We start from the raw sequence: 26,287 nt of genomic DNA, 5'->3' as shown, positions 1-26,287 counted from the left end.
AGAAGTTCTGGCTTGCCTGTTGGATCCATCTCAGGGCTTTAGGGCACAGTAAGGATGGGGTGGCCCTGAATTTACAGCACTGCTCCGTGGAACACATACCTGAGCTGCAGCTTCAGCCTGTGGTAAGCATTCATTCTCAGCTTGGCAGTTTTGTCTCCAGAAGACACGTGAAATTATCTGGAGACATGGTTGGTTTTTAAGTTGGAGGTTGAGGGATGTCACCAGCACCTTGGTAGACTGCAAAGGTGTTATTAACACTATCTGAGGCTGATGATGGCTTTTCACAGCAGAGAATGACATAGTCCAATAGGGCCAAGATTAAGATTTGCTGGTCCAGAGAGACGCCACATGTAACTCAAGAGCAACTAGAGCTGAGGAACTTGGAGGTTGGCATGTAGACAGACTTTGGATGTCCCAACTCTTCAAGGTATATCTTACCTCCAAATGCCGATAATAAGACCACAGACTCTTTCTTCTCTTAAAAAGGTCTCTTCATTCTTCTGAAGATTGGATTTTAGGGCTGTATAAAACTTTAGCAGAACAGTGGTATCTATCTCCCGTGGTGGGGAGAGGGCACAGCCATAGATAGCTCCTGTTCCCCACGAGGGACTGTGATATCATGCAGTTCGAATGATCCACTGCGAACTGGGTCAGGCCTGGACCGGAAGGTTCTCAGAAGATGTGCATGTTCATGGTATAGACATAAGAGAAGGTCCCTTCATACGGAACCACAGCTCCACAAACACTCTCTAGTCTAACAGTAAATGTCTCAGTGCTGTGGGCTCTTGGGGTCTCTGCTTTGTGGTTTTTCAGCAACCTTAAATCAACCTGTGCTAAACTAAGCATTCTCTGGAAGGAACAATGATTGCCAGCCATGCTGTAGAGTGAGGACCAGGTTTGTATGTGTGAGAACTGAAAGATGGGAGCCTACACTGGAGCAGACACTCTTGCTGCCATAGAGACGGAAGCTCAGGCAGGGATAGTCAGAGGAGAATGGGTACGCTCTGAGTCCATGCATCGGGCATCTTTCTCTTGTCACCTTGGGACAGTATTGCATTCCTTGCTCTGGTCTCTTTCTTTCCTGAGCCACCAAATAAAACAAGGAATCCCTGGACAAGGAAACAGGCCAGGACTTAGTGTTTGTCAGACTTTCTTCTAACCATGTTGTGTCTCCCGTTTCTTCATTGAGCTAGCATGTTGGAGTCACATGTAGCTGTGTGACACTGATCATCTGTCTCCTACAGGATGGCAAGACAGCCGAGGACCTCGCCAAGGCAGAACAGCATGAACATGTGGCAGGGCTCCTGGCAAGACTGCGGAAGGTGAGGAACTTCACTGGAGGTTCTCAGCTTGTTTTTATGTGAGAAATTCTTAGTGTTTTCCTTTCTAGAAGGAGGCATTGGATGAAGGTTTAAGAAGATCGTTTCTCCTTGTCCTGTCAGTTGTCACACACAGACAAGTGTTTACAGGGGTTTTTTCTACAGTTAGTGTAAAGACAAATTTAGGGGCTATCAGGATGGACTCAGTGGTTAAGTGCAGTGGTTGATCTTGCAGAGGACCAGGGTTCAATTCCTAGCACCTACATGGTAGCTCATTTGTAAGCCCCATGTTTACAGGAGATCTAGCACCCCATGCTGGTCTCCATAGGCACCAGGCATGCAGGCGATGCACAGACAGACACACAGACTAGTTTGATATGCTCCCCATCGATGTGCTGGTGGGTTTTTTTTTTCCCAGCCCTCTCTGTCCTAACCACCCCTGTAGCGGAGGGGGACAAACACTGGTGATGTCCCTTCTCCTGTTTTTTTGTTTTGTTTTGTTTTGTTTTTTTTGTTTTTTTTTTTTGTTTTGTTTTGTTTTGTTTTTGTTTTTGTTTTTGTTTTTTTCTGAGACAAGGTTTCTCTGTATAGTCCTGGCTGTCCTGGAACTCACTCTGTAGACCAGGCTGGCCTCGAACTCAGAAATCCGCCTGCCTCTGCCTCCCAAGTGCTGGGATCCCTTCTCCTGTTTTGTTTGGAGTTCCCAGGTATCAGTTAATCTCCTGTTTATCAAATCACAGCACTGTAAAGTTTATAAAAACAGAAAAATAAGTAAACACATGTGGAAGATTGGAAATCCACATCATGTATCAAGAGACTTAAAAAATTCCCAGACCCTTTTGGCTAAGACATCTGTTCATTAACACACAAAGATATTCACTGCAGTTCTATTTAAAATGTTGTAGCAAAAATTAGACGTGTCAGGTTACCAACAGTAATGCATAGCAAATTGTCATGGAGAACGGGATGCTGTTTGCATTTAGAAATACTTTCAAAGAGATAGTAAGTACAAGAGTTAATGCTTAGGATGTTTCTGGCCTGAAGAAAATGGATAAAATGGTAAATTGTCTGTACATTTTAACCCTTGCTCTGGGTCTCAGTTGACAGAGAGCTTATAGGATATTCAAGAAGACTTGACTTCCATTCCTAGTGTGGATGGGTTCTGCTTACTGGGTTTCTCCCTGTGGCTTGTTATACCTGCTTTCTTATAAAACCCCAGACCACCTGCTCAGGGGTAGCACCACCCATAGAGGGCTGGACTCTCCCAAACTAATGGAGAAAATGTCTCACATGTTAGTTTAATGGAGACAGTTTCTCAATCGAGGGTCCCTCTTCTGAGACGACTATAATTTATATCAAGTTAACAAGAACCAATAAGCCTGGGTGGTGTAGATTCCGAACCCAGCCCAGTGAAGCTCTTTCTGGATAAACTGGCCCAGGGCTCACCAGCTCTGTGCCTTGGCATCAAGAGGTGCCAGCTCAGAGAATGGTAATGAGCACCAGAAGATGTCCTGAGAACAGCACCTGCACACAGTAAGCACCATGTAGTTTCCTTTGTGGTTGGCATAGCACCCTGAAGAGCATATTTAGGATAGACCATGGCGAATGTGGTGGGGGCCTGGACTCCTGTGACTGCCACTGATGTTTTCCATCCCCAGGGTTCACAGAGGAGGATGTTCCTGCAGGAGGGACACTGGGCCTCAAAGAGATTGAGGGGAGTTAGTGCAAAGCTGAGATCCACATATTGTGATATCTCTACATCTTTCTGTGGGCACGAGGCCTTTGCAGTGTATATTTCCAGCCAGCCCGGGGACATCTTAGTGAGTCTGCGCTGAGCCACCCTGCCTAGTCACAGGTCAGATCACTCCCCAGTGTGCTGAGCTGGGGCTTCTGTTCCATCAGGCAGGAGTTTGTGGAATTCTTGTTCAACGGGACACACTTTCATTGTCCTCACGCTGACTCTAGGCCCCAGTCTCCTGGTGTGAGGCAGAGCTTGGCGGATCCATTCTTTCCTTCAGATCTCTCTGATTTAAAACAACTAAGTCCTGAACTGAAATAACTCATCAACGCTTGGAAGCGCCTGATTAGACAATTTGCTTTTGGAAGTTAAAGCAATGGCATTTGGGATTGAGGAGGGAGGGCAGCTGCTTGCTGTAGACGCCACCAATGTCTGCAGAGAAAGCCTAGGGATACGTTTATTTGCACTTATCGTTACAGTCACCAGGAGAGACTGTTCAAAAAGAGTATGGCGCAGGGAAGGGGGGAGGTTGCAGTGTTCACTGTGCTCTCTGCCTTCCCATTATGCTCTGCAGTAGCCTTCATCAGGGTACTCCTGTCATTCATTGCAGGTGGGCGGGACATCCTGTCTTTGCTGAATACTTTGGTGTCTGGCTTCCAGGCCTGTGCTGTAGCACCTCTGTTTCTTTCTTGTCCTTTTGTGGAAACCAGAGATTACCTCTGCACACTGTGCAGTGTTCTCTGCCTATGTTAGAACCACTTAAGAGAGAGGTGAGCCTTTGTCTCCCTCACTTGGGTACCATTCCATGTAGTCTCTGCCTAGCGAGTTTTCAGAGGCTCGGTGGAAGCCAACACAAGAGTCAAAGAGTCTGTGCTCATCATTGTACAGCGAGGGGCTGACACAGGACCAGGGAGGGCTTTGGAGCCTCGCATTAAAGGGACCTTAGGAACTTCTCTTCTGGAAGGGGTTGGAGTCCTAGGGACTCAGGCCAAGGCCAGGACTATGAAACACCAGGCAGAGCTGAGTTGTATGGAGCCTGCACTGGCCCGGTTCAATATGGAGGACATGGGACATTTGGCACTATCTCTGAAAGCTAGCCACAGGTATCTCCTCCTCCCAGCTTGGTGACATCATTCTGGGCTCTTCTAGTCAGACTGTGTTCAGAATGCTTACACTGTAGGATCCCACAGACCCCTCAGGTGAGTCTCCTCTGTCTAGGCAGCTTGTTGTTTGGTGGGCTCTGGAAGCCCCACATCTGGCCTCTGGCTGCTCCTCCCCAGAGGAACTAACAAACAGGAGGAAGCTGTCCCCTCTCTTCAAACTCATGCAGATACCTATCAGGAAATAGCCCATTCAGTCCTCCACTGCCCCGACCTGGGCTGTGGTGCCAACCAGACCCAGTCTCTTCACCTAAATGCAAGGAAAGGGAAGGCGGCAGGGAGTGGGCTGCATGCACTAGCCATGGCCTTGGAGTGCGCATTCTTTGACTCTGTCCCCGCGAGTTCTGTGTTTATCAGGGCTTTGAGGGCTTGGTCTACTTGATTTGTCTCATTAGTCGGATTTTTTTCCTTAAACTGATATTAAAATAGCCTCGTCTCCTAAACCTGAGCATAAGACAATGAGACGTGCTAGGGAATGCTTTGGAAAATGGACGCTGTTGGGTGTTGCCCATAATTAAAACTCACCAGGAGTGAGGGACATTTGCTTAATTAGAATTCTCTCTCCTTCCATTTGGGCCTAACAGCTTCCACCATGTGCTGGAAGCCGCTGTCTCTTATCTGGCTTCTCCAGATTGCTTTCCAGCCTGTGGGTTTAGTCATCTTTCCTTTGGGGAAAGCGAAAGCTAATTTGCTAGGGGAACCGTGCCGAAGAAAGAAAGCTGTGAACCCAGTGACCCACCAGGTTCAAACTGTGGCGTCAGAATCTGGAGGAGCAGCCCGGAGCCCTGCTTGAAGCCTTTACAGCCAGTGTGGTGCTGGGCTTGGCCGGGACCATGCAGGCCGGTTGCTCTGAGTCTTGGGTAAGGGAGCAGATAGGATAATGTTTTCAGCATGAGATGGAAACTCATCAGTGGTGAGTTTAACCTGTGTTACAAACCCACCTTCACAACCGCCTGGAAGGTTCTCGCTCATAAACCTGTGCACTCCTAATGTGGGGAGATGTGCTGTCTTACATGTCCAGCCCACACCGAGGACTCACCCAAACCTTTAATCCCCCGGGCCTTGTGTGTGGCCCAGTTATACCCACAGACCCAAGGGACACACACTGGAGGACAATGTAGGACCTGAGAAAACCTGCAGTAGCACAGTTATCCCAGCTTGCTACTCCTCATGGGTGCTGGGTGAACAAACTCCTACCTTGCCCCATCACTAAGGGCCTGGCCAGGCTGGGTTGGTGGCCAGGTCTAGTCTCGGAGTTTCTGCTGCGAGTTCACTTTGGTGGGTTACTTATTATTATGCTTTTTTCCAAACTAATTAACATACATAGCACCCACCTGCTATAGCTGGCAGGGTGCCATTCCTTAGGGTGGGAAAACAGTTTCCTAGGTTGGTGAAAACTGCTTCCTAGGGAGTCCCCCTCTGGGTTCCTCAGCTTGTCTCTATGGTGCCATCTGGTGGCCAAAAGTGGGAATGAGCTAACAGCCAGTGGCGGGCTATCAGAAACTTCTGTCAAGGGAAGGAAGGTTGTATCAAACTCCTTGAGTTTAGATTCTAAAGTGAAGAGGATGAGGTTAGACTCCCTGGGGCATGGGGACGCCTGAGGATGCTTTCATTTTTCCTGGTTTTCAAGGCTGTAGTGTATTCTGCCTACTTCAATGAGAAAATGGCTCTCCTGGCTTATGGTCTAAAGCAGTGGTTCTCAACCTGTGGGTTTCGGACCCCTTAGGGGTTTCAAATGACCCTTTCACATGGGTCCCCTAAGGCCATCAGAAAACACAGATACTTCCAGCATGATTCATAACAGTAAGAAAAATAGTTACTAAGTAGCAACAAAAATAACTTTTATGGTGGGGCGGGACCACAATGTGAGGAACTGTCATAAAAGGTCATAGCATTAAGATAGTTAAGAACCACTAAGCCCTCCCAGCCAGGGATGCCATCTCTTGGTGGACAGAAACGGAAATATGGGGACAGGCACGAGGCAGGTGTCATAGGGTTCTGATGTCCCTGGGCCCCCACTTGAGAAGTGAGAACATGTGTGTTGCATGTGTGGTGGCCCAGAGTCTTGGGCCTCATAAAAGCCAAGGTGCAAATTAAGCAAAATGCTGTTTTCTTTGATGAGACAGGATGTCTTGAGTCAATTATTAGTGGAGGAGTAGCTTGTTGGCATGAGGTTCAGAGATGACCACAGCCTTCTCCACTTAAGGCTCGTTGGCCAAGAACAGCACTTCTAAGAAAAAGTTTTAGACCAACGGTAGCTCTTGAGATGCAGGTGAGCCGGGTGAGCGTGCTCCACTGCTCCCAGCAGCGAAGGGATTTATCTCTGAAACAAACCAAAATCAGCATGCCGCAATCCCACGGAGATAGAAGTAAGGAGGGCCTTTTTCTCATTTTGCACACTTTCCTAGTGATGGTTTATAACTCTTACTGAAGTAAAAAAGCTCCTACAGCTGCATTGTGTTTGAGACAGGGACCCAGTAGGGCCGCGTCTTCCCAGTGAGACGGGTTGCGGATGGCTGGGTGGTCCTGTTTGAGCTTCCAGCACATAGCCTGAGATTCTGCTTCTGTCTGCATGTCTTTATCTGTTTCTCCCCTCTGTTGGCCTCCCTCTCACGTTTCAGGATGGGTAGAGGATACAGCAATAGATTCTGCTCTGCTCCATGTCCATGGGTCTCAGTTTCCTTACGTAAAAACGGGAGGATCAGGCAGCTTTTGCGGCTGTCGCCTGAGAGTCACAGTATGCCTTCTGTAATGGCATCCAGCTGACCTGAAGCGAGTTCCTTACCCAAGGACAGCATGCAGATAGATATACTCTCAGTACGCTCACCGATGGGAAGGTGACAGACTTGGAAGAGAAATGTGTGCAGTAAAATGCGATGTGTTTCAGTGGACACGCTGGGCCATGAGGGGCAATGTTAGTTAGTGATCTAGGGAGAGCCTGCCACGTCCTTGGAGCGTCTGCGAACGTTTAACGGTGGTGCCAATTGGATGGTTGGCACGATAACTCAAACAGTGTGGTTTCAGGGCTACAAGGGACCCAAGAGTCTCAATGAATAAAGGCAAAATAAAATTTTAAATAGGTTCAGGAAGATGACTTAAGAAATAAAGGTGTCTGCCATCAAGCCCGAGGACCCATATGGGAGAAGGAGAGAACTGCCCTTCACAAGTTGTCCCTTGACTTCTTTCTGCATATTGCCATAGCACACACACACACACACACACACACACACACACACACACACGGTAAGTACATACAAGTAATAAAGTATTTAAATACTGTGTGAGCCAGCCATAAATCTATAAGATACTTGTAATCTTGGAAGACTCTGTGGTCTACTCCCCTGCCTCAGATTATGTGCAAAAAAATGTAGCTAAGTCTTAAGCTGAGGTGACTCTAAGCAAGATTTCTTTCCTGTGTAAACACTGATCAAGTGCCCAGAAGTCCCAGGGAACCCAGAATATTCTTCACTGTAAGAGGTGTACAGACACACCTTCCACCCAGTGCCCCAAACATCCTCATTTTGTGGGATTTAGAATACATCTATTTCTCCATAGTGTCCACCAGGGGGCAGTGCCACCAGTGCTGAGAAAGGGCTGGTTCTAACCTTTTGGGGTTATATGGCCTTGTAAACCACATTGTAATTAACAGGAAAAGCAATGTTGACTCTGTGGGGAAAGGGCAGCAGGGAATGAGCGTCTCAGGACTTAGAACCAAGCCAGGTGTCCGTCTTAGTGAGACACCCTGTCATGGATCTCCTCTGAGAGATACCAATTCTGTTTGTTAATCATAATCTTTGTGCCAGGGCTCAGACGCCAACTCTGCCTTCCAATGGGCTCCTGATCTTGGCTAGAGCTCAGCCTGTTGGGGTCATGATGGGGATCCACACATGGGTCAAGCCTGCTGGAAAGGAAGCTTGCAGGAAGAGGTGAAAGGCAGGATAAATTCTGTGGGGCGCCTGGATGTTAGGGTTAGGGTTAGGGAAACTCCTGCAGCCCAGTGAAGGAGGAAATGTGTTATATCTATGTGTAATAGTTTCAAACAGATTCCCATTAGAGAAAGAACATGTGATGATAAAAATAAGGCAGGTTTGGAGGACTGCATAAGGAAGACCTTGTGGTGTGAAGGATATCTGAGCACACAGACTTGAGGTGATGGTTTGTATATGCTTGGGCCAGGGAGTGGCACTATTAGGAGGTGTAACCCTGTTGGAGTAGGTGTGTCACTGTTGGCCTGGGCTTAAGACCCTCATGCTAGTTGCTTGGAAATCAGTAGTCCACTAGCAGCCTTCAGATGAAAATCTCTCAGATCTGCCTGTACCATGCTCCTGCCTTGATGATAATGGACTGAACCTCTGAACCTGTAAGCCAGCCCAAACTAAATGTTGTCCTTATAAGAGTTGCCTAAATTTCCAAGTTCTCAGCACTAAGCTTTCTATTTGGAGGCCACTGTGTTTATGGACAAATGAATGGCTGAGTGAATCTGAGGATCGACTTGTTCTGGGGAGACTTATGCTTCTCCCCACAGGTCCAAGAAAGAATAGAGCAAGACCACTCTGCTGCCCTTCAGCCCTCCCACAGCACACATTGACTTGGGATGCCTTCTCTCTGATCTCATAAGAGTAGACTCTGCCCCCTTGTGGTGTAACCATAAAGAAACTAGATCTTTCAAACATTTCAGAATGGGCCCTACTCTCTTGTGATAGGATCCAGAATATTCATACAAATAGAAACAAGCCTTGTATGTACCATGACAGTGGCCCTCAAGGAGCTACCTCACATCCCAGAGATGGGCAGACTCTACCCTCTTACAACATGAGTGTACCACCAGTGCCGCAGCCTCTCCACACAGAGGAATAGCCCCTTAGTTGGTCTGACGAGGCTCATCTTATTTCATGTCTATGTTAATGCTTCACAGATTTTTCCACCCAATTTGTTAAGATCCAGATGCCACAGAAACAGGCAGGTCCGGAGACAGAGGGCAGAGTTTGCCAGGAGCTGAGCAGATGGCAAGGGTAGTGACTGCTAATGGGCTGAGACTCCTGGGGGTGACAAAGGGGCTCTGCAGTGAGAGAGCGGAGATGGATAACAGCATGGGATAGATTAGAGTCACTGAATCTAACACTTCCGAACAGTGACTGCAGTGTCATGTTTTCCGAAATTTAAAGATATTTCTTTGGAAACAGCAAAGTAATCCCCAACTGGAGTAGGGAGTACAGACCCAGGACCAGAAAACCAGAGGCTCATGGGGTATAGCCTGATCAGAGCTTCATTTGTCCCATGACTGAGAACATGGCCTCTCATTCTTCTGTCAGGACACACACCGAGGACTCTTCATCCAGCAACTCCGACCCACACAGAATCTCCAGCCCAGAATCAAGCTCAAACTGTTTGGCCACTCGGGATCAGGGAAATCCACCCTGGTGGAATCTCTCAAGTGTGGGCTGTTAAGGAGTTTCTTCAGAAGGCGCCGGCCCAGACTGTCCTCTACCAACTCCACCCGCTTCCCACCGTCACCCCTGGCTGCTAAGCCAACAGGTAGGTGCTCCAGGTGGTGGCCATTAAGTCCCGAAGTTGTTGGGTTCTGCATTCTCCTGGGGGAGAGATGCTCAGAGCAAAGGCCTCAGCCAAGATGTAGCGCTCACATTCACTGGAGGAACCCACAGGCCTCCTGATGTGAGACATACTCAGGTGACAGACTGCTGGGGACTTGGGAACCTCCCACACACTTGTCACTGGCTGTCACATGTCTTACTCTGCTTTGTAGCTCCCTTGTGTCTGTACAGGATAGAAGGGAGCCTTCAGTTTCTTGGGAGGAACTGTTGACAGCCTGCCTAAGAAATTGCCAATGATCCTCAGACCAAAAGAGGTTCTCCCTCCTAGTCTGCCTCCTGTTACCACTAGAGGGCAGTAGTCAACAATTTTTTTTCCCCTGTCATTTCATAAGCTATTACTTTTATCCTGCTATCAGCAATCCTGGCCTGGCCTTTTATCCATGCCATGAACACTTATCACTGAGGTGTAGGAAGGAAAGGCCACTTGCCAAATATTGCCCACCCTCCTCTGCTCGCTTGAGCCTATAGCCCACTAACCATCGGGCTCTCCTGGACAACACAGTTGCTGGGCACGAGACATTCCTAGGGATCCCTAAGGCTCTTCAAAGCTTTGAATCTATAGATACATTGTAACGCTCCTTGCTAGGCTTGGAATATATGGAAAGATACATTGAAGCGTGCATGTATCTAATCCCTGGACCCTCATAGTCCTACCGTTCCTTGGGCTCATCTCTGCCCCTTTCACCCCATCTTCCCTTACCATCCATCCTTCTCCTCTTGCCGCCTGTTCTGGGATTCCTACACCATGTGTGAGTTTTAACCCTTTGGCCTGCAGTCTCAGTGAGCATTAACAACCTGTACCCTGGCTGTGAGAACGTGAGTGTGAGGAGCCGCAGCATGATGTTCGAGCCAGGCCTCACCAAGGGGATGCTGGAAGTGTTCGTGGCTCCGTCTCACCACCTCCACTGCTCGACTGACGACCAGTCCACCAAAGCAATCGACATCCAGAATGCTTATTTGAACGGTATGCCCCACCTACCCCAAGGGAAGGAACTTGGTTTTTCCTTTTGCGGGGCTCCAAGTCATTACCCAAAGGGAGCTTTTACCGAGTGCTGTCTGCAGACTAGTAGTGAGCTAACGCTGGCCTGAGCCATGGCCAACTCACATGCCCGAAAAGTAAAACTACATGGTAGGGAGCTGTCAGCACCTAGCAGCAAAGCACCCAACCCCTAGTAGGTACTTAATAAATGACTGATTGGTTGGTTAGTGCCTTTTGAAATGTAGAGCCGAGTGCCTGCTTAGTGGGTTTCTAACAATGCACACAGCCCCTCACAGTTTGATAAGGCAAGTTTGAAAAGGTGATGTTTAAGAACATTGGCCGTCATATCAAATGCTGTGATGTCTCGGGGACTTCTCTGCGTTTCTTCTTGTGATCTGTTTGCTTATGAGACAAGGGCTGAGAAAGAACCAGAGAATAGGAAAGTGGCCAGCCTCTGTCTTTATAATAACTCTCAAAGGCACTAAAGTAACAGGCCGGTGTTAACTTCTTCCTGAGAGCCTTTCCCCTGAGCTCCTCCCAGCATGCCTCACTTCTCCTCCCTATCACTGGAGCCTGCAGCTAACAAATCCTCAGGAGAGGCCATCCAGGCCTCAGCAGGAACACAGTATGATGGGGATGCTGAGAGGACACAAGGAGGGATATGTCCGAGCCTGCTATCATGGGAGGCTCTCAGAAGATAGCAGGATCGAGTTACATCCAGATGTGTCCAACCCTTTAACACTGTGACATGACATCATCTTCTACAGGTGTGGTGTGTCCTATCTATACTGGAATGTGGCCCATAGGCCACAAGCTAGACATACCAGTAAAGCTCTGTGATTATCCTGTCCCTAGTGAAAACTCTCACACCTGAAGCTGTGACTGTTTAACTGCGGGAATCACCTTGGAGCTCTGTAAGAACACAGACTGCAGGGTCCTTTACGGCTTTCTCAGAGATAACAGTGCTGCTTGGTTAGGGGACCCAGTTAGAGAGCCTCTGGTTCCGATGACCAGGATTAAAGTCCGTGTCTACTTCCTTCATTTCAAGCTGTGTGTCCCCCCTGCTTCCCACGACAGAACTGGACAGGCAGTGTGAAGAAAGGAGGGGCATGGATTTGGGCCTCACTCTCAAAAATCACCAACACCAATCTGGCCTCCAGGGCTGAAAGTTCTGTTTCTGTTTCCAGAACTTTCCACACTAGGCTAAGCTGCCAAATAGAGGATATGTGTATCTAAAACCATGTGATTCTGGTCCATGTCAGGGGCATCTCTGTCTATACACTAAAGGCCTGGAATCAGCCATAGGCCTGAAGACAGCAGTAGACCTAACATGCCTGCTTGCTAGCACAAAGTCTTGGTCTCTGTGGAAAAACACTAGAACAGATGGCTGTTGTAAACAAACAGATAGTTGACAGACTCTAGTCATAGACCTTGTAGATAGATGACCTTGGGTAGATAGTACCAACTTAGATTAGGACAAGTGAATCATAGGCGGAGTCATAGTGGCCTGTCCCCTGAACCTTCACCCAGCTGACACACTGTTCTGGAAGATATCTGTACTCCCCCTGAACACCTATGCTCCTGCGTCATCCCCTTCCCCACATCCTGCCTTTTTGTGTATATAACCCCTGTGTGAAAAAGTAAAAATTACGATCTGATCAGCCTATAGACAGGTCGTCGTTCTTTGCGTCTTTGCCTGCTACCTCCCCCCCGCCCCCCCCCCCCCCCCCCCCCCCCCCCCCCCCCCCCCCCCCCCCCCGGCGCACACTCTCTTTCAGGTGATCTCCCCGGACCCCTGTTTAATGTCCTGCTGGACAGGACAGGTCCATGTCATTTTTCTATGGAATCTGACAGAGCTGATCTCTTCTTTCCCGACTGACTGGATCTCTACCACTCTATATAATAATATGAAAGCGAGAAAAAAAATCAAAGTTTATTTGTATACACAAACACTTCCACATCTGTACTGGGCTCCATACACCTATAACACACAGATACATCTGCAGGGGATTCAGAGTAGGCATGCTGCAGTTATAGCCAAAGCTATCCTAATGAAAGCCATTAGGAGGAAGTCATTTAGCTAGAGGTTGGAGAGCACTGGATGTGGGGAGCACCAGATATGGGGAGCACTATGCTTAGGTCACTGGGTACTTACACAGACACATGTGCTGTAGAGATCAATATTCCTGAGCAGAGCCCCTAGAGTACTAAGAGCTGCTGAAGTTACATGACTATTTCTTGATCGCAGCCTTTGTTTTCTTCCTGCAGGGGTTGGTGATTTCAGTGTATGGGAGTTTTCTGGAAACCCTGTGTACTTCTGTTGCTATGACTACTTTGCTGCCAATGATCCCACGTCCATCCACGTCATCGTTTTCAGTCTCGAAGAACCCTATGAGATCCAGCTGAACCAAGTGATTTTCTGGCTTAGTTTCTTGAAGTCTCTGGTCCCAGTTGAAGAACCCATAGGTGAGTGAGGTCCTTCCTTCTTTTCCCCTATGGTGCTTCTATTGGGGTCTGCATGCTGGCTACACTCAGACCCTACAGAATGGCACTCCCGGCTGTGGCTTCCTCCCAGTCCTGAGCCATCCTTGATAGCCACTTCTTTCCCCTGACGCACTTCATCCCTAAGGGCAGCATTGCTGACTGCACAGTGGAGTCTTTCATCCACGGCTCCTGGAAAGAACTTCTGGAAAGTCCTGGGACATTCATCAGCAGAAGGGTTATCCTTCAGTCTGCAGCTCCATGCAGCCTTGGTGAAAAGGAGCATGTGGCCCAGCCTCAGCACACTGGCTAGAGGAGACGGTGATGGAATGGACTTTGTGTCTAGCGAGCTTTATTGCAAGTGTACTCATCCCTGGTGCTGCGGGATGTTCAGTAGCCAGCTTCTGTCTCCAGGGAGCACAGGCTCATAGCATCAGCTGGCTGACCTCCCAGAGGATATCATTTTGCCTCTTATTTCTCCCTTGTCATGTCTCTTTTAAAGAACTTCTGTGAGGAATGGCCCTGCCTGTGTGAGTTTGGAGACAGCTTCTCTCTGGACTATGCCAGGTGTATGGCTACATTCAGAAGGGTTTCTCTCTGCCTCAGCTTCCCCCTTCACCGTGAAACTGACCTTGGTTGCAGTTTTCCTGCCTGCATGTCAAAGCCTGTTTGAAGATGGCCCCAAGAGCTACTTTCTGTGCAGCAGTCTGCTCTGGTCTCTGCTGAGGTCTCTAGCAGAAGATCAGGACCAGGGGCTGCACTCATAATGCAGCCCTTGAGTCTGTGCATAGATGGCAAATCACCTGTACAGGTGGTGTAGACTTGAGGCCAGCACAGTCAGAAAGGAGATCAGACTCTCACAAGGTATACTTTCTCCTTCAGCATTTGGAGGCAAGCTGAAGAACCCTCTCCGAGTTGTCCTGGTGGCCACCCATGCTGACATCATGAACATCCCTCGGCCTGCTGGGGGCGAGTTTGGATATGATAAGGATACATCCTTGCTGAAAGAGATCAGGAACAGGTGAGGGCGGCCTGGAGGTGGGAACAGGTGAGGGGGGCCTGGAGGCGGGAACAGGTGAGGGCGGCCTGGAGGTGGGAACATGTGAGAGTGGCCTGGAGGTGGGAACAGGTGAGGGTGGCCTCCTGGTGCGGTGGGGGTGATCATCTGGACTGGGGGACGGGTCAGGTGAGATAATGGGCAGAGGGTACATAGCTATGCTCGGTGGGCTAGTGTGTGGTGGCTGAAGAAAGTTTCATCACTGATTGATCCTTGGTTGAATTTTTCATTTCCATCAAAACAATGAGTACACTTGCAACAAATCTCTCTGGATGCAGGGAGACCATGCTCAATGGCCACAGCCCTCTCTCCTCTGCTCACCCAGCATCCCACACAGACGTCTGCTCTTATCAGTATTCATTTCCCAGCATGCAAGTTGTAGACACTTGCCGGGTTAGGATGGGATGGATAGAAAAAAATAGAAGAGGTCAGAGTGCCTTTCCTGTCAGCGTGTTCATACAAGTCCTTTGTTTCTCTTATAAAGGAGTATAGAAATATAACTTTTTAAACTTGGGATCTGTTAGTAATGTTCGGTGCTGTAACGATAGGCCTGAAGTTGAGTAGGTTATAACAAGAAGGTGCATTTAGCTTAGGAGGTGAGAACTGTAAACCCTATTTCATCAGTCCTTGTTGACATCCCTTGGATCACATCACTTCCTGGTGTGTGACATCACGGTGGAGCTCATATAAAGATAGGAATTCAGAGAGGTTCAGGGATTAGGTTTTCTTGAGACTTCACAGGTCCCATGGGAGCTACTTTGTTGACACATATCACCACACTGGGGACAGAGCCTCTATAACGCAGGCACCCCTGGAGGACAGACTGCATCCAAACTGTAGCAGGCTTCAAGGCTCCTTCAACAAGTTTGAACTTGGGGGCTGGAGAGATGGCTCAGCCATAAAAAGTCCTTGCTGCTCTTCAAGAGGACCTGAATTTGGTTCCCAGCAACCACACATGCAGCTGCCTGTAATTCCAGTTCTAGGGGATCTAATGCCCCCTTGTGGCCTCTGTGCACTCCCAAACAAAAGTGGTATATACACAGAGATGCGTACATACACGTGAATACAAATAAAAGTAAGTCTTTGAAACACGAAGTTGGACTTGCAGGTTCCTGTGACATGCTGCCACCCAGGAGTTGAATGGTCAGTGAGAGATCCAGTCTGTTTTCTTCTGCCTTGTTTAGAGGTCTTATGTGAATATTTTTAGATCAGAAGCGTAACTTTCTTATTCTGCTTGTAATCTTAGCCCCATACCTTCAACAGCATTTCCTCCCTTGGAAAGCAAACACATAAGCCTGTGCATCAGGAGGCTCTGACATCTTTCTACATTCTCTTCCTCTACCTGTGCTGAAACCTCAGACTCCTGATTGTGTGATTGAGGGAGTACACTGACTTACCAGAGGGGCTAACAGGAGTCACCCAACAGCAGAGACAGAGAGCCTCCTTCAGGGTCACCATGACCCTTCCTCCTTTCCTCCCATCAGCCATTAGGGTCAGTAGGAACACGGCCCATTCATGGGAAGACCTAAAGTTGATCAGTCAACTCAGGAGCTGATGTTGGTCCTGCTCTTGCCATAGGTTCGGGAATGACCTTCACGTCTCAAATAAGCTGTTTGTGCTGGATGCCGGAGCGTCGGGGTCTAAGGACATTAAGGTTCTTCGGAATCACCTGCAAGAAATACGGAGTCAGATTGTCTCAGTGAGTACACATGGAGGGGCCGGGACTCCACCGTGGGGGATGCCAGCACCATTCAGGGGGAAAGAAAAGGTGGTGTTTCAGTTTAATAGAGAAAATGGTTACTTAATAAATGAGCAAAACTGCTTATTTGCTTGGAATAAAATAAGTTGGACCATTTTGTTCATGATAGATCCCCAAAGTGGATGGATTAAAGCTTACAAACGAATGAATGTAGAACAACCAGTATCATGGTGGGTTCTGGGAGTGTGCCCAGGTGGAGTGGGTTGAAGCGGACGCAGTGTCAGACACAGGCCAAAAGACTGATGATCTCTGACCTTGTAGAAACTGTTCTGTGCCTCAGTAAGCGCTGGGGAAGCTTAACTATTTGTCTATCTTATTTACTTTATAATTCTCTATGCTTGAATAAGTGCTGGAAAATAAACTTACTTTATAATTCTCTGGTAATTAACATATGTTGTATAGCAGTGGGGAATTCAGGAGAGAATTGATTGCTAAGGCTCGCTTTTCTCTTCTCCAGAAGCCTCGTCTCTCACTGGCCAGGTGAGATGGGGCTTGGAGCAATTAACTTTTAGTGAACCAGGAAAAGAGAGTCATACTCACAGAAAGAAAAACTTTTACACAGGCAATATGCGCAGAAACACACATATTTACACACACATGCACACACACACAGAAACACACATATTTACACACACATGCACACACACATATTTACACACACATGCACACACACACACACACACACACACACACACACACACACACATTCTGGTCAGGCCCAACCACCTGTTTCATGAACTGCACAAGTGTTCATGCATACTTACACACACACACACCACACACACACTATATTTGGTGGAATGGAGCTAAAGACCTCCATAAGCAAGTTTCGTTGAGCAAGTGCTGGTGCAGAAAAAACCTCACTCATTCTGGATGAAAAACAAGCTCCAGCCTTTATTGCTTATAGAAAGAAAAAACTTCTACTCTTTTATTGAGTATGAAAAGGCCCTGTCCTTGTCAGTAAGAAGAAACTTGCTGTTAAGAAGAAAACTGTCTTGTGGTGAGAAGAAGCCTGCCTGCTCCTTCTGCTCTGTTGTGCTCTCTCTCCCTGTTCTTACTGTCCTCCATCCTAGTTCTTATACCTTTTCAGGATACATGATCACATGGTATTCCAAGCATCTTTTTCCAGGAGTTCACAACAATTTCAAACAATTTCAAATCATAAATTGAATAAGAAGTTACAGCAGAGTTGTTTGCATGTGTTTCCATGAAGACTAGTTATCTAAGTAAACATTCATTATCTGTCACTGACTCCACAGGTCATTAAGAGTTTAAAACCATAATTCTTATGTCTAAATGAGCATGGTTTTGTCAAGAGACCAATCATCTGCTTAGTGTCTCATTAACATGGAAGTTATAGAGATAAATCCAGCTAATATTTTATCTTTTGTCCTTACACCTACAATAAATTCTTCACTCTCATTTAATGACCTTTAGTTATCAGATAATGGCTTCATAGCCAGCCCAGAAAGAATGCTTTCCCTGATCATAAATCTGTTTCACTCCTGCTTTCTGTTTTGGTGCAATTAGCCCGAGACACATGAAGGTTTCCAGAGCTCTAATTGCAGCTTTCATGTTACAGAGGGCTCAAAATTACTTGTATAAATTTAGGAATTCTCTAGAATCATCACTAGGAATTATGAAACCATCAATTTGTCTATATGGCATTGCTACAAAAGAGCGCATCTTTGTTGATCTGCAGGAAATCTGCCCAATAGGGTGGGCTAATGCCCAGGAATTGTTACATTAATGTAATAACGACAGGGAAAGCATATCAGCAATAAGAATCAGTTTTAGGTGAGACTTCTGAATGCAATTCAGAATTATCCATCTCAGCCATGCAGAACACGTGTCATTTCCAGAACCTTGCTTGTGTATGCTTTTAGCCTTTCCTGATAGAGGGGAGTTTTGGAGGATGTGTTTTTAAAATAGCTTGGGACTGAGGAATCCTCCTAAAAGTTTTCAAAAGAATTATACTTATTTGAAAAGTAGTACTCTTTTTTTCTTGTCAGAAGAAAGTCGTGTAGCAGAAAGTGATACACAGGTGAGGGCAGATGCCAGTGTGTGTGAGAGATGGAGGATTCCCTAGACAAAGGCTGCTGAAGTGATAAAGAGCACCATGACAGGAAAGCCTCAGGGAGGTTCGCTTTTTCCTAAGTGAAGGGTGCAGCCCGTCTCTCCTGAGGTGGGGCCACCTTGTACTCTGTCATGAGCCCTGTTCCAGGTGTGCTTTCAGGATTCCTAGAAGACCCAGACCTGGCAAAAACACCATCCCCTGTGTCTCACAGACCCTGGCTTTCCTACTGAGATGGCACCATTCCTCAGTTGTGATATGGGAGTGGTCTGGAAGCCTTGGTCCCACAGGTCAGCAAGCTGTAATACAGGGACAGATACTCAGTGAAGAAGCCAGGGTCTCCTCGAAGGTCTGGATCAAGATGCCTGTCCCTCAGGCAACTGGGGAATCTTTGAATTCTCCAAGCTTGACTGTGGCCTTGCCAGCTACTTTGCAGACCCCCCTCTAGGTGGTGCCCCAATGAATGGTCTCTATCCTTGACAGTTTTGCGTTTTTACAAATTTTTTTATTCATTTTAAAAAATTGTATGCGTGTGAATGTTTTGCCTGCATATATGTATGTGTACATAAAGATCAGAAGAGAAGGTCACATCTCTGGAACTGGAGTTATGGAAGGTTATGAGCCACCATGTTGATTCTGGAGAATGGAGCCCAGCCCCCTGCAAGAACAATACATGCTCTAAACCCCTGAGCCAGCTCTTCAGCTCCCCACTCAGCTTTGCTTTTTATAAATTAAGGCGTTGAATTAAGGTGACAGAAGAGGCATTTTGTGTAGTGATGATGTAATACCTAGGTGGTTTCCAATCAGGATGGTGTGAGATTATAGGAATGTGAAGTAATGGTTGGCTTGCTTTACCACCTTGACAGGTAAGGAAACAATTTTAAGCCAATTGCTAACTATTGATCTAATGACATTGCACCGGCAGATCCTGTGAATCCACTCTGATGTTGATAAAATTCTCATTTTCTGTCTCACCCTGCCTGACCTTACTGTTTCTAAGATGGTACGTAGCTAGTGAGGGATGAAGGGAGTAGAGATAGAAGCTAGAGGCAGGGAAGATGTGAGAGAAGCATTAGGCACTGATGAACATCAGTTGAGTTCATCGTTCCTAAAATACAGCTGCAAGGTCTCATCATCTCTCACATAAGATCACTACCGTCCTCCCCTGTTGACTGAGTGCTGAGCCAGTAAAGCGATGACCTCTTCCTCCAGGCATGTGCTGCGTGGATGAATGCTGTCTCTCGCGGTTCCCGGAGCTTCACAGTTGTGCAGTGGCTAACCTGTCCCACTTGTGTGTCTAGGGGTGTCCTCCCATGACTCACCTGTGTGAGAAGATCATCTCCACTCTGCCCTCCTGGCGGAAGCTCAACGGGCCAAACCAGCTCATGTCGCTGCAGCAGTTCGTGTATGACGTGCAGGACCAGCTGAACCCCCTGGCCTCTGAGGATGACCTCAGGCACATTGCCCAGCAGCTGCACAGCACAGGAGAGGTGAGGACCGGGGTGGGTGAGCCCTGGCTGGCCAAAGGTCCTACTACATATAATATCCCAGCACAGGAGAGTCTCCTTACCCTGCCAAGCTGTACAGAATTTCTGCTCTGTTCCTCTCCTTCTCCTTAGTGTTACTAGTGCTCAGATTCTGGGCTGGGTGTTTCTGGGTTTTGGGTCTCTTATTTAAAAACTTGAAATGAAGGCTTGCATGGTTTACAAAAATAGCAAGAATACTTTTTTTTTTTTTTTTTTTTTTCAAAGCAAAGCAAAAAGAAATAGTGAAGATCAGGAGATACACTGCCAGAGTGACAGGAGGTCCCATGGGTGAGGTTGCTCAAGAGTCTGGGGCTTCTTTATGGAGTCTGGAAAGAGGCATAAGATTGCTTATAAGAGTTTTGGAAGCTCTCTATTTTTGATTGACAGGTTTGGGTTATGTAAGCCTTTGCTCACCGTGACTATTTCTTCCCATGATGCATCTGATTTTTGTCATATCCATGTTCAATTATGCATAGGCATAACATGATTAATAAGGACTTCCCCCTAAAAATTTACTTACAGGACACAGTTTTCCTGATTGCACCTGTACCAAAACCAGTTCAGACTGGATATGACTCTCCTACTGTTATACACTAACATGACAAGATTGAATAGAATCTTTATGTTTTATGGTCGTTAAAAGGAGGAAAAACTTATTCCTCTGTGTGTGTGTGTGTGTGTGTGAGTGAGAGAGAGAGAGAGAGAGAGAGAGAGAGAGAGAGAGATTGAGAATGTGTATAAATGTATGTATAAGTGTGTATGTGCATGTGTGTGTAAGTGTATGTGTGCATGTGTGAGAGAGAGAGAGATTGAGAATGTGTATAAATGTATGTATAAGTATGTGCATGTGTGTGTGTAAGAGAGAGATTGAGAATGTGTATAAATGTATGTATAAGTGTGTGTGTGCATCTGTGTGTGAGAGAGATTAAGAATGTGTATAGATGTATGTGTAAGTAAGTGTGTGTGTGCATGTGTATGTGTGTAGCTTGATGGAGGTTGGGGTCCTAGGATGTTAACAGGCTGCTACATGCATTGTTTGGATGTTGTATGTGTACAGTACATTCAGATAAGGGTCTCAGGCTACCAGCTGCATTGTTAGAACTGAGATGTGTGCAAAGTTCGTATCAAGTGGAACAACTATTGCCCATGCATGTTTGCCTTAGGTCTGCGTGTGCGTGCATGTGTGTGTGTGTGTGTGTGTTGCCGATGTCTTCTGGATCCTGTTAGTTAGTTACTCTTGTCCTGAGTTCCTGGTTCTCTGTTGCCCCCTTAGTAACCTTCTACTTCCCTGTTCTTCCTGGCAGCCTTAGTCTGGCTACTCTGGGGGAACTGAGAAGCTCTGGCTCCAGAAATGGTCCTGGGTTGACAAAGCCCACAAGCAGTCTTCATGGTAATGGTGTCTGTGGACAATAAGACACTCTGATGTGCCTGTCCCCAGAAGTGGCACAGCCACCCCCTCCTTCCTCCTATGAAGTCAAGTGACAGCATGGGCTGGGCTGGGCCAAGAGCAACAACTGTGATCATTAACAAGTAAAAGCAGTTTTGAGAATTGCAAACCAGAAGCTGGGGTCATTGGGTTTGGGTGCCAGGTTAAGACCTATTGTTTACTTTTTGTTTAATTTTATTTTGTTGTTTATTTTTTTTGTTTACTTTTGGAACTAACACTCAATCTAGAGCTAGTGGCTCAGAAGGACCTCAAATAGTGATGTCAGCCTTTAAAGTCCCAGTAAACTGCCAGCTGATTGGCTGGCTGACTAGCGATACTGTAAAGCAGATGAATGCAAGGAAGAAGACAGGTGGCGCAAAGCTAGAAATAAAGTGTGTCTTTCCCATAAAAAATAAAATTCTTCTTTTGACAGGATTCTCTTGCCTACTAGTTCTTGGCCAGACATTTTCTAAACCATGACATATAACCCTCTTAATGTCATATCACATTCCCTGTACCCTTGAGTTTGAGACTAAGAAATAAAGACGGCCGGGCAGTGGTGGTGCACGCCTTTAATCCCAGCACTTGGGAGGCAGAGGCAGGCGGATTTCTGAGTTCGAGGCCAGCCTGATCTACAGAGTGAGTTCCAGGACAGCCAGGGCTACACAGAGAGACCCTGTCTCGCAAAACCAAAAAAAAAAAAAAAAAAAAAAAAAAAAAAAGAAAAGAAAAGAAAAGAAATAAGGACAGGAAGAAAGAGGGAAGAGCAAAGGAACTCTCAGCAGTGTGGACCAGTTCTGCACAGCTGGAGCCTTAAAGAAATAGCAATGGTTGGTTAGCTTGAAGTGCCAAAGGGGGATCCACTCAATCAATGCCTTGGTGGAAATTACCTCTGAGGTTCAAAAATGAAGGCAGTAGAGTGACATGGCTAGCAGGTGGCGCCAGAGCCTGCTGTGGGGAAAGGCGCTCAGGAGCTAAGAGCCCTGAAGGAAAGCCCTGGCTTTGTTTTGTTTTCTTCTCACATTTCTCCCCCAACCCCCTCCAACTTTTGTTCTTTTAAAGAAATAGACACACTGATCACCACCTGGCATTCCTTCTTTCAGTTGAAGGGGCAAACTTACAAAAACCAAAACAAAACCTTACACGATAAACTTTACATTTTATTGGTATGGTAGTTACAATGTCCTGAACATTTGAGTGTGTGGGGATCCCATCACCATGGACTATGTGCGTCATGGGATATGTTTGTAATCCTAGCACTCAGAAAGATGAGGTCCAGTCCCAACCACGCAGTGACACCTTGTCTCTGACAAACTACAGACACTACCACGAATCCTCATGTCCTTAAATATCAGCTGGCGTTGACTGATTATTTGTGCTTTGATTTTTTGGGGGGTTATTTTATTTGTTTACATTTCATGAGCTTTGATTCTTTTGCATCCTTTCATCTTTTTCATTTATTTTGCACACATTACCCATAAACCATTGACTCTCTTCAAAGACAAGGTTGATCTCACACAGAACTCATTAAAACACAAGTCCACAATTAAATCTGGAAACAGCATGATTCAGCACAGTGGCAAAGCTTACTGTCTTCTTATGGGGGTTTCCATTTGTCCTGAAAATTTCTCTTGATAGCTGCTTTTATTCATTTGTGGGTTTTGTTTTCTGGATTCCATCTCAGACTCCCTCAGAAACCAACCTTTTTATTCTCTGGTCTCTTCCTTTCCAAGCCTCTCTTCCTCCTCCTCCTCCTCCTCCTCCTCCTCCTCCTCCTCCTCCTCCTCCTCCTCCTCCTCCTCCTCCTCTTCTTCTTCTTCTTCTTCTTCTTCTTCTTCTTCTTATTTCTTTGATTGGTTGTTGCTCTTGTTTCTGTCTTTACATATTTTCAATGTTTTTCTCTATGGGAATTTGCTTCTGAGAAATTCTCCTCTGACATTCCTGAACCAGAGTCGGGCAGGGGTCTGGTTTGTTTGTTTCGGTTTGTTTTTTCTCAATTGATTAATTAATTAATTAACATCCCAATCACACCCCCTTTCTCCTTGCCCCACCCTCACAAGCCCCACCTCCCATCCCCCTTTCCCCTTCTCCTCCAAGAAAAGGGAGGGCCCCCTGAGAATCAACCCACCCTGGCACATCCTCTCACACTGAGTCCGAGGATCCATGCCTCACTGAGTCTCCTGGGGACCCCCGGCTGAGCTCTGGGTGATGAGTGCCTTTGGCCTGGCTTTCCTTTCCATCTGGTGACTCTGAGTTGTCCCCTCTGGCAGATCAACATCATGCAGAGCGAGACAGTGCAGGATGTGTTGTTGCTGGATCCTCGGTGGCTCTGCACCAACGTCCTGGGGAAGCTGCTGTCTGTGGAGACGCCCCGAGCCCTGCACCATTATCGGGGCCGCTATACCATGGAAGACATCCAGCGTCTGGTCCCTGACAGTGATGTGGAGGAGCTGCTGCAGATACTGGATGCCATGGACATCTGCGCCCGAGACCTGAGTAGTGGGACTATGGTGGATATCCCTGCTCTGATCAAAACAGACAGCCTGCAGCGCTCCTGGGCCGATGAGGAGGATGAGGTGATGGTGTACGGTGGGGTGCGCATCGTGCCTGTAGAGCACCTCACTCCTTTCCCCTGTGGCATCTTTCACAAAGTTCAGGTCAACCTGTGCCGGTGGATCCACCAGCAGAGCGCTGAGGGAGATGCGGACATCCGGCTGTGGGTGAGCGGCTGCAGGATTGCCAACCGTGGGACTGAGTTGCTGGTGCTGCTGGTCAATCACGGTCAGGGCATCGAGGTACAGGTGCGTGGACTGGAGACCGAGAAGATTAAGTGCTGCCTGCTGCTGGACTCGGTGTGCAGCACCATCGAGACTGTCATGGCCACCACCTTGCCAGGGTTGTTGACAGTGAAGCACTACCTGAGCCCCCAGCAGCTAAGGGAGCACCACGAACCCGTCATGGTCTACCAACCCCGGGACTTCTTCCGTGCGCAGACGCTGAAAGAGAGCTCCCTTACCAACACCATGGGAGGGTACAAGGAGAGCTTCAGCAGCATCACGTGCTTTGGGTGTCATGACGTGTACTCACAGGCCAGTCTTGGGATGGATATCCATGCATCGGACCTGAGTCTCCTGACCCGGAGGAAACTGAGTCGCCTGCTTGACCCACCCGACCCCATGGGGAAGGACTGGTGCCTTCTGGCCATGAACTTGGGCCTCCCAGACATGGTGGCCAAACACAACGTCAACAACAGGGCTTCTAGGGATTTCCTCCCTAGCCCAGTGCATGCCTTGCTACAGGAATGGACCTCCTACCCTGAGAGCACGGTGGGCATCCTTATATCCAAACTTCGGGAGCTGGGGCGCCGGGACGCTGCGGACTTTTTACTGAAGGCCTCCTCTGTGTTCAAGATCAACCTTGATGGCAATGGCCAGGAGGCCTATGCCTCAAGCTGTAACAGTGGCACATCCTACAATTCCATTAGCTCAGTGGTGTCCCGGTGAGGGCAGCCTTGGCTTGGGTAGGGTCTTTATGGACTGAGATGCAAGGGCGGAGGGGAGGGGGCGACTCACCCTTCTCAGTGCAGGTTCCCATGGATTCCTTCTGCTCCTGAAGACACGCTCCACCCTGTCCTCTGCTTCCCAGCCTCCATCTCCCTCCCTCCCACGCATCCCCCAGTCAAGAGCAGACCATGCCTTCACTTTGGTCACTTGGGAAGCTAGAGCCCCTCCTGTCAGTGTTTTGGACTCCATCTCTTGTCCTCCAATACCTTGCTTATTACTGGTAATTTTATTGAGACTCCAAACTTTTCAATGAAAAAAAAATGTATCCCCTTTATTGATTATCCTTACCAAAAAAGAAAGACACATATTTATCCATAATGTGTATTTCTTACCCTTTTCTCTGCTGTACCAGCCCCTCAGCTTATCTCTTTTGTATTTGTAGGAGACACTCCCATGCTTGGACCCCACTGTATGATTTATAAACAGACAATATGTGAGTGCCTTTTGCAGAAGAGGGTGTGTTGAGTCACCTGAATCAGCCCGGAGCTGTCACCAAGGCAACGCTACCTCTCTGTCCTTGCTGTGTGCTGATCGTCGCCAGAGGTGCTTCACTCTGACTTGTTGGTTTTGGGTTTTTTTTTTTTTTTTTTTTTTTTTTTCTCTTTTCTTTTTCTAGGGAGGGGGCTCTGTGTTTCATTTGGAAAAAAAAAAAAAAAAAAAAAAAAAAAAAAAGAGAAAGAGAGAGAGAGAAAGGAGTCCTCCCCAGAGTGTTGATGGCCAGTGTTGCTGTAAGAAGACGATTTTGGTTGCTTCTGTCAAAAGATCCATGTGAGCATGCACGTGAGACCTACAGATGGTCACACGTCCTCACTCCTCCCCTTCCCAGGGAGAAGGTTGACACAGTGTAGGGTTACAGAGACCTGTGTTAAGAATCCTGAAGACCCCCCAACTCGTAACCCATGGCAGTCCGTTATTGTTGGCGCATAGCTAATGAATTCTACGCTGAGATCCTGGTTCGATCCCTTCCTATACTTGAAGCCTGGGAGAAAGGAAACAGAGGGAACAAGTTTTCTTGGGGTGATTGAGGTTGTGATCGAATTTTTAAATCCATGTGAGGGAACGTGTTATAATTCTTCTGTCCCGAGAAGCATGTAATGTTACCATATCACCTGTACATATATATATGCACTATGTATATACATATATATTGATACTGGTATTTTTACTTAATCTATAAGATGTCGTAAAATAATTAAGTTTGGTTTTTTTTCCTCTCTTCTTTCATTTTATAAATAAACAGTTGCTTATTGCATTTGACTGGTTAGTCCTTGATTCAGAAGAAGTTGTCCTCTCTGTCGGGCATCCACACACGGTGTTCTGCACTGTGGCATTGACTGATGCAGGCTCCAGATAGAATCTAATCTTCAGGATGTGGGGAGCACCACACTCTGCCTGGGTGGTTATTTGTTTATGAAACTAGTTGTGGCAGAGGGATTACCACGGGATTGGCCATTGTTCGTCTTTGTTCTCTCTTCACTTTGAACTCCTGTCTCAAGTGGCCCCTGAGTACTTAGTACTCAGTACTTAGTAGGCCTTCTTGAGGAATGGCACTCTCCAATCTCTCATTCCCCAGGTTTGTGTTGAATGCCTATC

The 26,287-nt window shown here is 47.2% G+C and overlaps 1 protein-coding gene across 6 annotated transcripts in view; it reads left to right on the top strand.

The window, feature by feature from the left end:
• Nucleotides 1–25,946, top strand: part of Dapk1 (death associated protein kinase 1) — a 158,120-nt gene extending 132,174 nt beyond the window's left edge. For 4 of the 6 annotated variants that reach the window (XM_076938882.1, XM_034510001.2, XM_034509999.2 and 1 more), the window contains exons 19-27: nucleotides 1,245–1,322; nucleotides 9,530–9,752; nucleotides 10,605–10,793; nucleotides 13,077–13,274; nucleotides 14,172–14,310; nucleotides 15,925–16,045; nucleotides 19,481–19,669; nucleotides 23,402–24,630; nucleotides 25,077–25,946. In XM_076938882.1, coding sequence (XP_076794997.1) covers nucleotides 1,245–1,322; nucleotides 9,530–9,752; nucleotides 10,605–10,793; nucleotides 13,077–13,274; nucleotides 14,172–14,310; nucleotides 15,925–16,045; nucleotides 19,481–19,669; nucleotides 23,402–24,630; nucleotides 25,077–25,116 — 2,406 coding nt within the window. In that variant the 3' untranslated portion in view covers nucleotides 25,117–25,946. Of the gene's footprint in view, nucleotides 1–1,244; nucleotides 1,323–9,529; nucleotides 9,753–10,604; nucleotides 10,794–13,076; nucleotides 13,275–14,171; nucleotides 14,311–15,924; nucleotides 16,046–19,480; nucleotides 19,670–23,401; nucleotides 24,652–25,076 lie in introns of all 6 variants that reach the window. The other 2 variants (XM_034510003.2, XM_034510002.2) reach the window with 2 other exon arrangements.
• The last annotated feature ends 341 nt before the right edge of the window (nucleotides 25,947–26,287 follow it).

The sequence above is a fragment of the Arvicanthis niloticus genome, chromosome 8 (assembly GCF_011762505.2).
Source record: "Arvicanthis niloticus isolate mArvNil1 chromosome 8, mArvNil1.pat.X, whole genome shotgun sequence".
Taxonomy (NCBI): Eukaryota; Metazoa; Chordata; class Mammalia; order Rodentia; family Muridae; genus Arvicanthis; species Arvicanthis niloticus.
This window is presented reverse-complemented; position numbering and strand designations above follow the sequence as displayed.